This window comes from Myotis davidii, unplaced genomic scaffold, assembly GCF_000327345.1.
Source record: "Myotis davidii unplaced genomic scaffold, ASM32734v1 scaffold196, whole genome shotgun sequence".
Classification (NCBI taxonomy): Eukaryota; Metazoa; Chordata; class Mammalia; order Chiroptera; family Vespertilionidae; genus Myotis; species Myotis davidii.
In genome coordinates, this window is record NW_006288258.1 from 5,014,515 (window position 1) to 5,028,499 (window position 13,985).

Sequence of the window (13,985 nt, forward strand, 5' to 3'; positions counted from 1 at the left end):
ATCGGCCTCCAGACTGAGGGGTCCCAGATTTGATTCCAGTCAAGGGCATGTACCTCGGTTGCAGGCTTGACCCTCAGCCCTGGTGGGGGTGCATGTGGGAGGCAACCTATAAATGTGCCTCTCGCACATCGAAGTTTCTCTCTGTCTCTCCCTCTCCCTTCCACTCTCTCTAAAAATCAATGGAAAAATACCCTCAGGTGAGGATTTAAAAAAAAGAAAAGAACTGATTATTAAGATGAATGCTAATTCTTGGAATTGTACTAAGTCTTATTCTTCCAATATGGAAATACATTATCAAACTTTAACAATGCCTATAACCACAGATGGCCATTCACATTTTGGTTTGTGCAACTCTAGTGAATTTTCCAGTGTGGATTTCTAAATTTTCTGCTATGTTCTTACTATCTTCCTTCTCTCCCTGAGCTGCATCTTCTACTGTCTAAATTCCAACAACCCAAGGAAGGGCAATAAATAGAGCAGAGGTTATCTCCAAGTTCCAGCTAAGAGAAAGTGCAGTGTAAAAAGAGCAAGAAGCATGGGTTTTCACTCTTCACTTCTCCACCAGCCCTCTCCAAAATTAAATTATTACTATAAACTAATATATTGGCAGGTATATAAGGTGAACGGGCAGTGGTCAAGAAAAACGCTGTAATTCACTTAAGAAAAAAACAAAGGCAAATTTATATACTTAAGAGAAAGCAGACATACTGCAATCAGGTAGAAATTATTATGTTATTCAACATAAAACTGAGTAAAGAGAAGTGAACAAAATCTGTCATCCACGCCAGTAATTTTTCAAAGGATGGCCCGCACCCGCTTTGCCACACTCTGTATATGAAGTACCCTGTGATCCTTAACTCCTAGGCCTTAACTCCAAGCCACTTTCTCATCATTACTTTGATTTCCTAGGTATTTCAAACTCAGGAAGAGCGAGCCCTGGAGAGGGAAAACAAGTACCCCAACCACTGGGAGCTGTGCCTGACTGCAAGAATTAGCGGCCGGTTTACAGTGCTCACAATGTGATTACCCATCAGACTCGAGGAGGAGCGAATCCGGACCAGCAAGCCTCAGGTCCAGACTGTTGCTGAGGTAGGCAAAGGCCCTCCAGAGACCCCGATCACGTCCTCCTGCTAACATAGCAACTCTAAAGCAGCTGTGAAGTCGGAACACAGCATTTCCAAACCTCATTTTAACATAGAGAAAAGTCGCATAGAAAAATAATCTTTCTTTTTTAAAATGGTTAAAAATAATCTCCATAATTGAATGAATTGCATATTCCACTGGATCTAAGACACTGGTTGTAAAACGCAACATTTATATATGTATATGGAAAAAACCGTCAATTCAATTTGTCACAATGTTACATAATCATTGGTTTTTGGACATATTCTGATTTCAGCGATGTTAAAAATGTGAAAAAAAAGGTTATCTTAGAATCGATGAAATACATTTAAAAGGTATTCTTTAGATAATTATTCAAATAAAGTATTAAACACCGAGTCTCTTAAAATTGACATGTATTCATAGTCTGTAGCACATTCTTGAAGCTATCAATTTTGTTTCACTTCTCATCTGAAATGAAGAAAGGGGTGGCACTTGCATTAGTTTCTAGCAGACATCTTACACAAACTTTAAACGTAGGGATTCCTAGTTTGATAGTCGTCTCAGTTTCACTTACAGAATCAGAGATCGAGAGATGAGATACAGGAGGCCTAGGTAATTTAAGCGACAGAGTCCAGGCCATAGGGCTAGTGAGCAGCCGCCAAGGCTTGAAGCCAGGTCTCTGGGGCCCTGTTCTGTGCTCTCTTCTCAGAAATCAGACATCCAATGAGGCATTAGTGTTCTTTGGCCCAACACTACAGATAAGCTAAAACAATAACAATCTCTGTCCATTGTCAAAGAGGCTATTTTATGAAACAACTCTCTTTAGCTTTCCTGGTAGGATACTGATGACTGATAATTTGTTCAATGAATCAATTCAACTAGATGGCTTCACTCTATTAAAAACCCACCCAACTTCTCAAAAACAAATGCCTTCATTGCATGCTCTGAGAGGTGGAGACCATAAAATATTACCTAATGAGCCACAGGCCAAACACTAGCCTGACAAGACCCTGCTGAGACCAGTGGCTCTTTATGGAAGGCTCTGGGAATCACAGAACGTATCAAAACTCTGCAGCATTGGCGGCACACTGACACAGGCATTCTGATCCCCAAAGCATGTGGAAAATCTGCTCATGCTCTGCTCCAACTGGCCTCTTGAGAGAACTGGCAATTATTTAAGAAAGTCCGTAAATAATCCACCCTCTCTGTGTGTTAGTCCCTCTTGTCCTGGTTTCTTGCAAGGTGATTCACAGGGCACTTGGCAGTATTAACTGGAGAGAACACTAATGCATTTGAGTGGAACTGGTGGGAGACCTCTGCTGTGGACTCCATCACAGAATTTCCAGATGTCTCTATTACAGAATTCCTCATGGCATCATTCATTTCAATCACTTCAAAATCCATTTCATTCCATCTTTCTGCATCATCCTCTTCATTCTCCTCCTCGTGGTCATTCAGCCCAGAGCTAGAGAGCAACGACTGCTGGTCCTCGCTCTTCCTGTGTTCTTTTTGCTGACGACTGAGAGGTGAGGTGGCTAATTTATACATCACAGGAAATAAAACAGCAGTGGCTACTGCTGACCCCAAAGAGGTATACAAAACCACAGGCAAATCAGGATATGTTCCTTGAAGAATTCCAATGACGGCAGGAATAGCCATTTCTCCCAGGGCAGCACCAACTACAAAAAACGCTGCCGCTTTCCCATGGATGGTCGTGTACTGCTCAATCCAAGAAACTCCGCTGGGAAACGTGGTTGCCATGGAGGCGCCATACACTGACGTTGCTATCCACAGGCAAGTCGGGCTCTTGTCAAAAAGCACCAGAAATAATGACGACAGCAGGCTGCCAATGTTGCTCAACACAATCATGGTCCCAGGTTGTAAACACGTCGCAAAAAAGATCGCCAGGCCCCTGAAGGTTGCAAAGGTCCCCCAGAAGATGGAGTTCAACCCAGCCGCTTCACTTTCGGCCATGCCGGCATGAGTGGTGGCAAATGAGAAAACGTAAGAGCCATACGTCACTTCAGCTCCGACATAAAAAAAGAAAAACAGGAAAAGGAGACAGAGAAGTGCGTTGTGATATTTAGCTCTTCGAGACCTCCGAGCAGTTGCTTTTGCTTGTTCATGCTGTGAGCTTTTTTTGAAAAACAGAGCAAAAAGAAAGATAGACACCACAAATATATAAGTAGCAATAACAGCATAAGCCCACAGGAGATTCATATTGTCAGGTACTCCAAACAGAACTTCTGAGTCAGCTGCAGACGACAGGTTGAGGGCAGAATGGTTAAAGCCAGCCTCGGTGTGGTTTCCAGCAGACACCGTCGTGCCCAATGCCAATTTAGCCAGCAGTGGAGCCAAAAAGGCACCCACAGCAAAACTGAAGTGTAAGGCCTGCATATGTGGGGCTCCTTTGTCCCCCCAAATAGCCAAGATTAAGACGTTACCACCTACCAATGAAAGATGAGAAAAATTATTTAATCGTAATAACTTAGTAAAAAAACCCAAACAGTTCATTACTATTAGAAAGGAGATGAGTCTACTTTACATGGCACAAGGATTATAATATTCTAAGTTATCAAATGTTGCAACTAAGTCAATTCCACGATTAAGGAACTCCAATCCACCACCACCAGAGACCTCCAAGCATTGTAACATCAAAAACTCACAAATGGGATTCCATAAGCTGGTAAACCGCTACCTCCTTGAACCAGGCACATTCTCCCAAGGCTATTTATAATACAACCCTAATACCAGCCTAAGGGGTGGGAAGACATGCATATGTTTATTTATAAAAATATATTACTAGAGGCCTGGTGCATGAAATTCGTGCACTGGAGGGTGGGGTTCCCTCAGCCCAGCCAGCCCCTCAGTCCGGGAGCTCTCAGTGGATGTCCTACTGAGGGCCACAATCTGGCAGCAGAGGCTCGGAGCAGGTGTCCCATGTGGGGGTGTGTGTGCGTGCGTGCGTGCGTGTGTGTGTTGGGCGCCCTTTCCTGCCGTGGGATCGCCAGGGCAACCCAGGGACAGGCACACAGAGGGGCTGGCTGGAGGCCACCCTATCCTGCTGTGGGATCGCGTCAGTGATCCCATGGGCAGGCAGGTGCACACAGGGGCTGGCTGCCAGCCGCCCTTTCCTGCTCCATGATCTCCGGGGCGATCCCATGGGCAGGTGCACAGAGGGGCTGGCTAGAGGCCGCTCTTTCCTGCTTGGGGATCGCAGCAGCGACCCAGGGGCAGGTGCACACAGGAGCTGGCTGCAGGCCGCCCTTTCCTGCTCTGTGATCGCTGCGGCGATCCCATGGGCAAGCGCACATGGAGGCTGGCTGCAGGCCCCCCTTTCCTGCTGTGGGATCACCGCAGCGACCCAGGGGCAGGCGCACATGGGGGCGGGCTAGAGGCCGCCCTTTCCTGCTCCATGATCTCTGGGGCAATCCCAGGGTCAGGCACACACAGGGGCTGGCTGCAGGCCGCCCTTTCCAGCTCTGTGATCGCCGCAGCACGTGGCTGGCTGCAGGCCGCCCTTTCCTGCTGTGGGACGGCAGGGGGCGAGCAAAGGCAGCCGATTCTCTGATCCAGGGCCAGGGGCAGTGCCTCCTGGCTCTTGTCTGCCCCCTGTGTTTCCAATCACCGTCCTTCCCCTATGGCCTCCCATCATTGCGCCTATGTATGCAAATTAACCGCCATCTTTGTTCGCAGTTAATTTGCATATCGCCCTGATTAGCCAATGGGAAGGGTAGCGAAGTTACGGTTAATTACTATGTTTATCTATTATTAGATAGGATCATCAGATCATGACCAAATTACCAACTCCTTCTGTACTTGCAATTGACAGCCATTTGAGGAATATTACCTATGTATATAGCAGATGTAAAACACATGTTCAGAGACTTGAACACTAAGGATTCTGCTGTGCCCGTTGCAGGAAACAAGGGTATTGTACGTCTAGCACCTGCACATACACTATCTATACACTGGCAAGGTGAAAGGTAAGAAGCATCAAGTCTTAAATTTTCTCTCTTTCTTTCTTTTAAAATATTTGCAGATAAATTCCACCCTGTAATTTCACAACCAAACTAAGCCTAAAGTATAAAATATTTTCCTGACCTATCAAATAACAGTAGAGTGGGGGAGAGGGGGAGGAAGCTGGTTTTAGGGATGAACAAATGTCATGTACGTTATTTTGTAGGTTTTAAGACATATCAAAATACATGATACATGGAGAGGATCTCCTGCAGGAGGCTTGGGACTTTTGAGAGAAAAGGAAGAGAAGAAACATAATACATAGCACAGGTTTCTCTTAGTCTGAAAGGCAGAGTACATTTTAAATTAAAGAGCTGCTTCTATGATTTCTCAGCGAAATAATGGTTCCTAACTTGGTTCAGCCTATTGACCCACCAATTCTTCCCATACTACAACGATCCAGTTACATCCCAAAATGAAAACTTACTCATCTGCACTGAATTACCCACATGGGGAGTGGGGAGCGAGTCCCTATTTGGATACTGTAAATCAATAATCTCTCACAGAACATTATTTAAATTCACTCTGTGGCTGGCTGCGCAAACATACTAGTAGGTACCCTATTTGACAGAAAGAGTACTTGCCAGAAGGGTAGTTCTGACTAGGTGACCCCATAAGCAAGTCAGTAGGTCAGTGCCTGCAAGTGACTATTTAATATCATCGGCTCTGCTTGTTCTAGTACAAAGCCGCTAGTCCCAGAGATGACACCGAAAGGCTCACTGACCTGTATCCAGAATACCCATGGAAACACCAAAGATGGACGTCATGACAATCAGTAATACCACAGTCTTACAAAATGGAACAAGATAAAGACCGACTGTGGTAGCCAACATCGACACCCCTAAGAAGAAAGGTAAAAGTCAGCTATGAGAAACAAGGTTCGTGCAAGGAGACATGGTTCAAGTCAGCATCTGAGAGGTCCAGCTTCTACAAATAGTTATTTCATGTAAAAGCTTTTAAATCTGTATGGACTATAAAAATTATTCACACATGAATACATTTCTAGCACTGCTAATAATCACACTATACACCACAAGGCAAAGTTTTATAGCAAAACAGACAGCTCTAAGATTATTTATTTAAATATTTCATATTTAAGAACCTAAAGAGAATTTTAGATCTGAGGTTTAAAAAAAAAAGATAAAAAATAAAATGCAATTACTATAGTAGGATGCAGTAGAAATGGATTAAATAAACTTAGTTTGGGGACTAGGGAGGGAAATCAAAGAAGTATATTCTTTCAACACATCTGGAAATCAGAGGATTATTTATTTATTCATCAACAACAGTAAATTGTTTTCCTTTTCTCCAAAGCAGTTCTATCACATTAGTCCAAACTTTCTGTGAGCACGTCAATTTATTTTAAAAAGAGTAAATTAAAAGCTTTGCCGTCTATTTCAAGGGTGAGGCAGAGAGGTCTGGGGTCATCACTGGCATGGGGCAGCAGGGACAGAAATTTAGCTTATGGATCTCACCACTCCCACCACCCCCTCCTTTCTCAGCCCACGGGTGAGCTTAGGCAGGTTCAAGAAACTCATTTTGATCTATAGGGACCCCAGATCTGCCTTAAACTCTGACAAGCAGAGCTCTTTGGACCACTAGTATGTGATCCAGGGGCGGTGCCTAAATGACAGTGACAGTCGGGAAGGCCCAGGACGGCTAACACACTCTAGGGCTGAGGGAAACCTGACTTCTCCTGAGGAGGCCTAACGACCCACGTCAGTTGTCAACCACTCTGCAAGCTAGTATGTTTCAGATTTAAAAACAAATTACAAATTCCCTGAAAGTCATAAAGAAGGTAAAATTAGTTTACTTACCCAAAAGTAGAAAAGGATTCATACTGTCAAAAAGAACTCCACCGATCACAGAGCCACTCAAATATCCCGCGGCGCGGCCCACAAAAATCAGAGACAGGCTGCTGATGTTACGGTTTACATTTGCCGCCAAATCTGGAAACGTGGGTCCCAGGACAGCGACACTGAATCCCTAAGATTTTAAAAGACAAAAGGTTTTCTTTACAACCATTAAAATAAGGCCTATCTATGCGGTAGCTTTTTTTCAGTGTGCCAACTCCTACTGTTTTCCTAGTTTTAACAACTCCTAATTTTTTTAAAAAAATATATATTTTATTGATTTTTTTTTTACAGAGAGGAAGGTAGAGAAATAGAGAGTTAGAAACATCGATGAGAGAGAAACACCGACCAGCTGCCTCCTGCACACCTCCCACTGGGGATGTGCCCGCAACCAAGGTACATGCCCTTGACCGGAATCAAACCTGGGACCTTTCAGTCCGCAGGCTCACGCTCTATCCACTGAGCCAAACCGGTTAGGGCAACAACTCCTAATTTTTAAAAGAATTCTTTAATTCGTTTGGCTTTTGCTACAATTGTTTCCTTTTTGGACAATACCATAAAAGACTGTTTTGTATTAACAGTAAAATGTAACATTAAGATAATTTTTGAAATAGTTTTGTATACTTTGAAACATACTACATGCACAAATAGCTGACAGAATTTAGATGTTACAATTTTTATCTATTAAACCATCAAAATATTAGTCCCCCTTTTTGCTGTTGTTGAAACAGACAGTATGTGTAATCTAACAAGCAAACTGACCTATCAAGCAAAAGAGAGATCGATCTACAGAGAGAGAGCAGGCCAACAGCCCCAGGGGGATTGAGCAAAAAAAACAAACAAAAAACACAGAAAAAGAAAGAACTCATGGACATGGACAACAGTGTAATGATTGAGGGTGGGGGAGGGGGTGCGTGGAGGTGGAAGAAGATATAGGGAGATATATAGTGATGGAAAAAAATAGAGGAAAAAAAATTTACTAATATATTCCAGCTACAGGTTGGGACCTCTTGTGCTAACATTTCCAGCCCAAACACCAGAAAGACAGTGGGAATGCAAAACCAGCAGTCCAATGAAGCCCTTAGTGAGGAGGAAGACAGGAGAGGTGGGGGTGGGGAACAGGCAGCAGGATTGCTGGATGCACATGGGGTCGGTCATTCCTCTGAATAACGGCAAATAAAACACACAGGAGATAAACAATTTAAACATTTATAAATCTACGTTTTTCTTCAAATAAACCCCACACCATCAGGAGTATTATCTAGATCAGTGGTTCTCAACCTTGGCTGCACATTAGAATCACCTGGGAATTTTTTCTGAAAATCCTGATTTCTGGGCCTCCTCCTCCGGAAATTGTTTATCGGTTATGGGGGGGGGGGGCACAACATTAGTAACAAAGAAACAGAATTTCCGGAGGATGAGGCCCAGAAATCAGGATTTTAAAAAGATTCCCAGGCGATTCCAATGTGCAGCCAAGGTTGAGAACTGCTGATCTAGAAGGCTTTCTTGGAGAATATTACATACAGGTGTATACAATTATTTGAAAAATAAAATTTTACTCCAAGACAGTGTAGTGTTAGCAAGAAATAAGGGTTACTGTTGGCTTTCGGAGGGAATTTGTTGAACACTTAAAAAATGTTTCTAATTGGTCTACATGTCAAGAATAAATTTTTGCAGCATTATTTACAATAGTCAAGATTTGGAAGCAGCCCAAGTGTCCATTAGTAGATGAGTGGATTAAAAAGAGCTGTGGTATTTACACAATGAGAAACTACTCAGCCATAAAGTGAAAAACTACTCAGCCATAAAAAAGAAGGAACTCTTGCTCTTTGCAACAGCATGGGTGGACTTGGAGAGCATTATGCTAAGTGAAATAAGCCAGTCGGAGAAAGACAAGTACCATATGACTTCACTCATCTGTGGCGTCCAATTAACACAATGAAATAACAAGCAAAATACAAACAGACTCATAGAGAGCAGACTGACAACTATGAGGGAGATGGGGGGTAGAGGGATTGAGCAAAAGGGGAAAAAGTTCCTGGACACACAACAGTGTGGTGATGGGGAGGGGAAAGGTGGAGGAGAGTATAGGGGTGAAATGGTGATGGAGACCTGACTTCGGGTGGTAAATACACAATGCAGTGTACAGATGATGTTGTAAGAATTGTGCACCTGAAACATAAATACTGTTAACCAATAACACCCCAATAAATCCAATCAAAGGGTGGGAAGAACAATTTATTCTAATTGCACTGCTCTGCTCTAAACGCTGGGCTGCACCGCCTCCCTGCCCAGCGGGAGCAGTCCCTCGGGACAGGCACAGAGGACGCCCAGGGAGGGCAGGCTCAGCCACTCAGCTGTCATCAGTTTCTGCCTTCAAAGCATTTACAACAGGATCCGGCACACAGTCCGGGCTCATCAAGCGGCTGCAATCATTTTTCTTTTTCTCAAATCAAAATATTCTAAGAATCAGTTATGGCTCAGAGAGAGACCCTAGGTGACCAGACCCGACTCCCCACAGAGGACACACCCTCCCAACTCCCCAGGGTCCCAACATTCAGACCAGTGACGAGGGGTAGACTTCCCGAAATAAGGGAATGGCGGGGATTGGCAAAAGGAACTTCTAGCCTTGCAGCTTGCTCTAAGAAAAACACCGAAGAATCTGAAGGTTTGTTTGACATGGAATCGTGGGTAAAATAAGAGATATGTTATTCCTGGCTCTGCCTCTTAACTATCTGTGTCGTCGGCAGAAGTCACTTTCCCTCTCTGGCTGTATTTCCCCATCTGCAAAAATACGGGTTTGGGTGAATTGGGTGAGAAGAAGAAAAAGTCCCAGAAAAAGAGTTTTTGTGTAATAATTTGAAAGGGTGGGTGGGGCAGCGACTATAGACCTGACAACCCCTCTTGTGTCTCCCCATCCCACGGAGGAGGGGTAGGAAGGTTTGCTGGAGCTGGAAAATCAATTTCACACTTGACAACAACCCTCCAAGAACAGAATTGTGCCCATTTTCCAGATTACAAAACTGAGGCTCGGGCACGTTAAGGCGCCAAGGTCACACAGTTTGCAAGCAGCGGAGGCGAGACCACATTCCCTGCAGGACGCCTGCTCATGCCCCGGCCCGGGAGGGTTCCAGCCCTGCTCTCACCAGCCCCAGGAAGGAAGCACACAGGATCCCGGTGATGAACCAGCGCAGCGTGCTCCCGGCCCCGCCGCTCCGCCGGGAGGCTGCCACCGCCTCCAGGGCATTCTCCCCCGGCGCCTCGGCCTGCAGGAGCCGCTGCCCGGCAGCCGGGGGCCCGGCCCCGCGGAGTTCCACTTCCAACTCCAGCTCGGCGGCTCGGGAGCAGCGGTCTTGCTGCTGCCCAGCTTCTCAGCGGGGCCTGGGCAATTCCTCGGGCCTCCAGATGCCGCCGTCACAGGTGGCGCCACCTCCCCGGGGGCGGCCCCTTGTCAGGGCAGCCAAGTCCAACTTTGGTGGCTGCGGGCGGCGGGCGCACCGCTCCAGCTCGCGCGGCACCAGCGCCGATCACGTGGCGGAAATGTGCTCTCCTTCCCAGGCTGCGCCGCAAACCGGCTGTTGACGTGGTTGCCTAGGAGACCAGACGCCTCCCTCAGCAGCTGAGCCCACAGAGGCCCGCGGCTGGCGCCCCTGGCGGAGCGAGCTGGAGTTGCAGCCTGGGCCCGGCGAATCCCGAGTGAATGACGAGGCGGCAATAGGGTCCGAGGATTGCAAGGCAGGCCTTCCTGTCCGCTCGGGGCCTCTCCGAAGGCCTGTCCTTTAAACAACTCTCAAAAACTCCTCGCGCTTTCGAGACCTGTCGCTTATTGATCGCTTATCTGTCACTTAACATTTGTTGAAATTCAGATGTAAGCGTTCCCGTGTATGGTCTCATGTATCCCTCATCACCACAGTGTAAGTTCCATGTTATCCTCTGGTGCAGGTGGGAGGATTAAGTCAGAGAATTCAGCCGCTTGCCCAAGGTCAGGCAGCAGGTCAGTGGCTGCATGAACAGTGTAACAGTAGCTCCTCTTGCCCAATCCCTGCAGGTAAGTCCATTTACCCAGGGATCCTGCAAATCGGGGCATCGATTTGCAGGATCCCTGGGTAAAGTTATGCCGGAAGAGACGGTACGGTCTTTTGCTCTTTGACCAAACAGACCACAGCCTCGAAGTGTGTGAATATTTTTCTTTATCGTCTATATGAAATGTCCTTTTGCACCTGATTCTCTCTCATCCACTTAGGTTCCCAGACTACGCACCTGAGTCTCATTAGCATTTCCCTTGCAAACATCTCTCAGCGGCATCCACTAGGTCAGTAATTCCCTTCCCAATCTGCCTCAGAAAGTACAGATGCTATGACTTAAGGGAACCTATTTTAGATTTCAGAGTCAGGAAAGGTCTCTGGGGAAAGTTTGAAATGGCTGAAAAGAAAGGTATCTGTAACCTCATCACTAACAGCCCAGTCTATTAAAACCAACTCTCACAAAGATTTCATTGCAGTAAAGATAACGTTTATGTTTGTGCTATGTACTTTGAAAAGTTGGAAAGATTTTTTAAAAGCTCTGACAGTGTGTTTTACATAATTTTTTATTAAAAATAAAAATTTACTGATTTTTAAATTAACTTTTCTTTTAAAAAGATAAACAGAATTTCCTTTAGCTGGATCATTGTAACATTTAAGACTACCAGGACTCTGAACCTACCATCATAATGGTCTCCTGTGCTGTACTGATCAATAAAATCTTTGCTGTGCTGTACTATGATTAGCCAAAATCAATTTATCAAGAGAATAAAAACAAAGCCACCAAAAGCAAGAGTGGGGAAGGGAAGGGAAGAAGGGAAGGGACCAAGGTAGGTGCTCTCTAAGTGATTCGATCTTCCTCCAATTCTACATAGAGGAGGCCACTTATCCAGAGTTAGATACTGCTTTGCCCTGGAGCAAAAGAAAAGCTGGAAATTACAGATGGCTTTTAGCCATTCTTGTCTGATCATTGCCATCTACTAGTATTACCACACTTGATACTGCCTGCCTTCTTGGAAAAGGTCCAAAACCTCTGCAGAAATCCTCGTAATGGCAAGGACTGTTGTGTTGCTAAGCTAGGAACAAACATCAGTACTGGTATTTTTATTTTATTTTACTTTTTAAGCAAACGATATAAAAGCCTACCTTGATTCAGTTGTTAGTGTTTAAACACCTAGTATGTACCAGGCATTTTTCTAACAATGAAAAAATGAACACAAATTCCTTCCCTCATAGACAAGGTAGACAAAGGACTAATGGTGTCAGGGAGTGGTAAGTACTCTAAAGAGGAATGCGGCAGAATAAAGTAGATAGGGTGATAGAAGGCGGTATTTTAAGTTATGGTAGTGTTGGGAAAGGCTTCTTAACTGTCATGTGAGTCATGTTCTTGAACAATAACCTCCCTCGCGCCTCACTTTCCAAACGCATGGGTTAAATTGGGTGATCTCCGAGGTTCCTTGCAATTCTGACTTGGAGAAGAGCAGCAAACAAAACCATTCCTTACTCTCCCTTTGTCCCAATAGTAAAAACAACTTGAAACAGGTTTAATACCAATGAATACCGTTACTTCCTTCTCCCCAGATTGGGGTTACCCTTCCAAGTTTTGTTGTAGGTAATTATAAAAAAGGTTAGCATAAGTGCTGCATTTTAATAATTCTTTAACAAAATTTTTATAGCCAAAACTAAGGGTATAAAAAGTCACTGCAAAATTCCATTGTAGACACCCAGGAAGGATTGAGAGGGAACCCTAGATCAGTGAAGGAAGATTTAGTCAAGTCCGAGGTAAACGAATTAAATTATTCAAAATTTGTTAAACAGTTGAGTCAGAAAAGGCTTGGGAATTTGCACAGAGAAGTCAAAACAGAGTAAATGAAGGGCAGAGAGAAAATTAAGCATTTGTTTACACAAATTCATTTACACAAATGCTTAATTTTCTCTCTGCCCGACATTTCCTAGACCCTCTGATGAAGTTCAAGAGAGATTTGAGATTTGAGTCAGGATTGGGCAAGGACAAACTTTAAGAGGCCCTACAGTGGGGACCCTGCAAAGTGGGTTAAAAATAGTGAGTTTGATTACTTTGAGCGGAAAGTTCTCTCAGAGCAGTAGGTAAGTCCGGAAAGGCGTTTGGGGGCCAGATTGTGAAGGACTTTGAAAATCACACTGAAGACCACCCTTTGACTTTAGGAAGCTACCTCCCAACTAGGTGGGCCCTCTTTCAGCCCTGAAGCAGCCATGCCAGCCAAACTCGCCCCACCCTGATCCTGGCGCTGCTGACCCACTCCGGCTGCACTAGCTGAGTCCCTAGGGCAGTGATGGCGAACCTATGACACGCGTGTCAGAGGCGACACGCGCACTCATTTTTTTGGTTGATTTTTCTTTGTTAAATGGCATTTAAATATATAAAATAAATATCAAAAATATAAGTCTTTGTTTTACGATGGTTGCAAAGATCAAAAAATTTCTATATGTGACACGGCACCAGAGTTAAGTTAGGGTTTTTCAAAATGCTGACACACCGAGCTCAAAAGGTTCGCCGTCACTGACCCAGAGAAACGCTCCCCAGATGGAGAAGTCCATACGCTAATGTTGACATGTTTGGAAGCCATTCATTTAGTCAACAAATAATTATTGAGCACCTACTCTCTGCCAGCACTTTTATAAATGCTGGAGATAAAACGATAGACCCAAAAACCCTACCCTTGTATAGCTTAGTCTAATGAAGAAGCCAGGCAATAAACAAGATAAATAAAATATATAGTGTGCTATTGAGTAACTGCTAGCGAAGGAGAAAAATGAATTAGGTTGGGAAGGGAGAGATGAAGTGAAGTTTAAACTTTTTAAAAAAAAATTTGTTTTATTGCTTAAAGTATTACAAAGAGTATTATATATGTCTCCCCCCCCACCCCGCCCGGCATTCAATAACCACCCCTTGACATTCTACAGTTTAAATTTTAAATGGTTAGGGAAGACCTCACAGAGAGAGACT

At 44.5% G+C, this 13,985-nt stretch overlaps 1 protein-coding gene across 1 annotated transcript; it reads right to left on the reverse strand.

Annotated features, from left to right (window-relative positions):
* Positions 1-161: 161 nt before the first annotated feature.
* On the reverse strand, positions 162-12,089 carry MFSD4B (major facilitator superfamily domain containing 4B). The gene is given in 6 exon segments (XM_015561603.1): positions 162-2,345; positions 2,347-3,551; positions 5,849-5,965; positions 6,942-7,110; positions 10,124-10,344; positions 11,990-12,089. Coding segments are annotated over 6 exon segments (1,878 nt in total). The 3' UTR covers positions 162-2,279.
* Between the last annotated feature and the right edge of the window lie 1,896 nt (positions 12,090-13,985).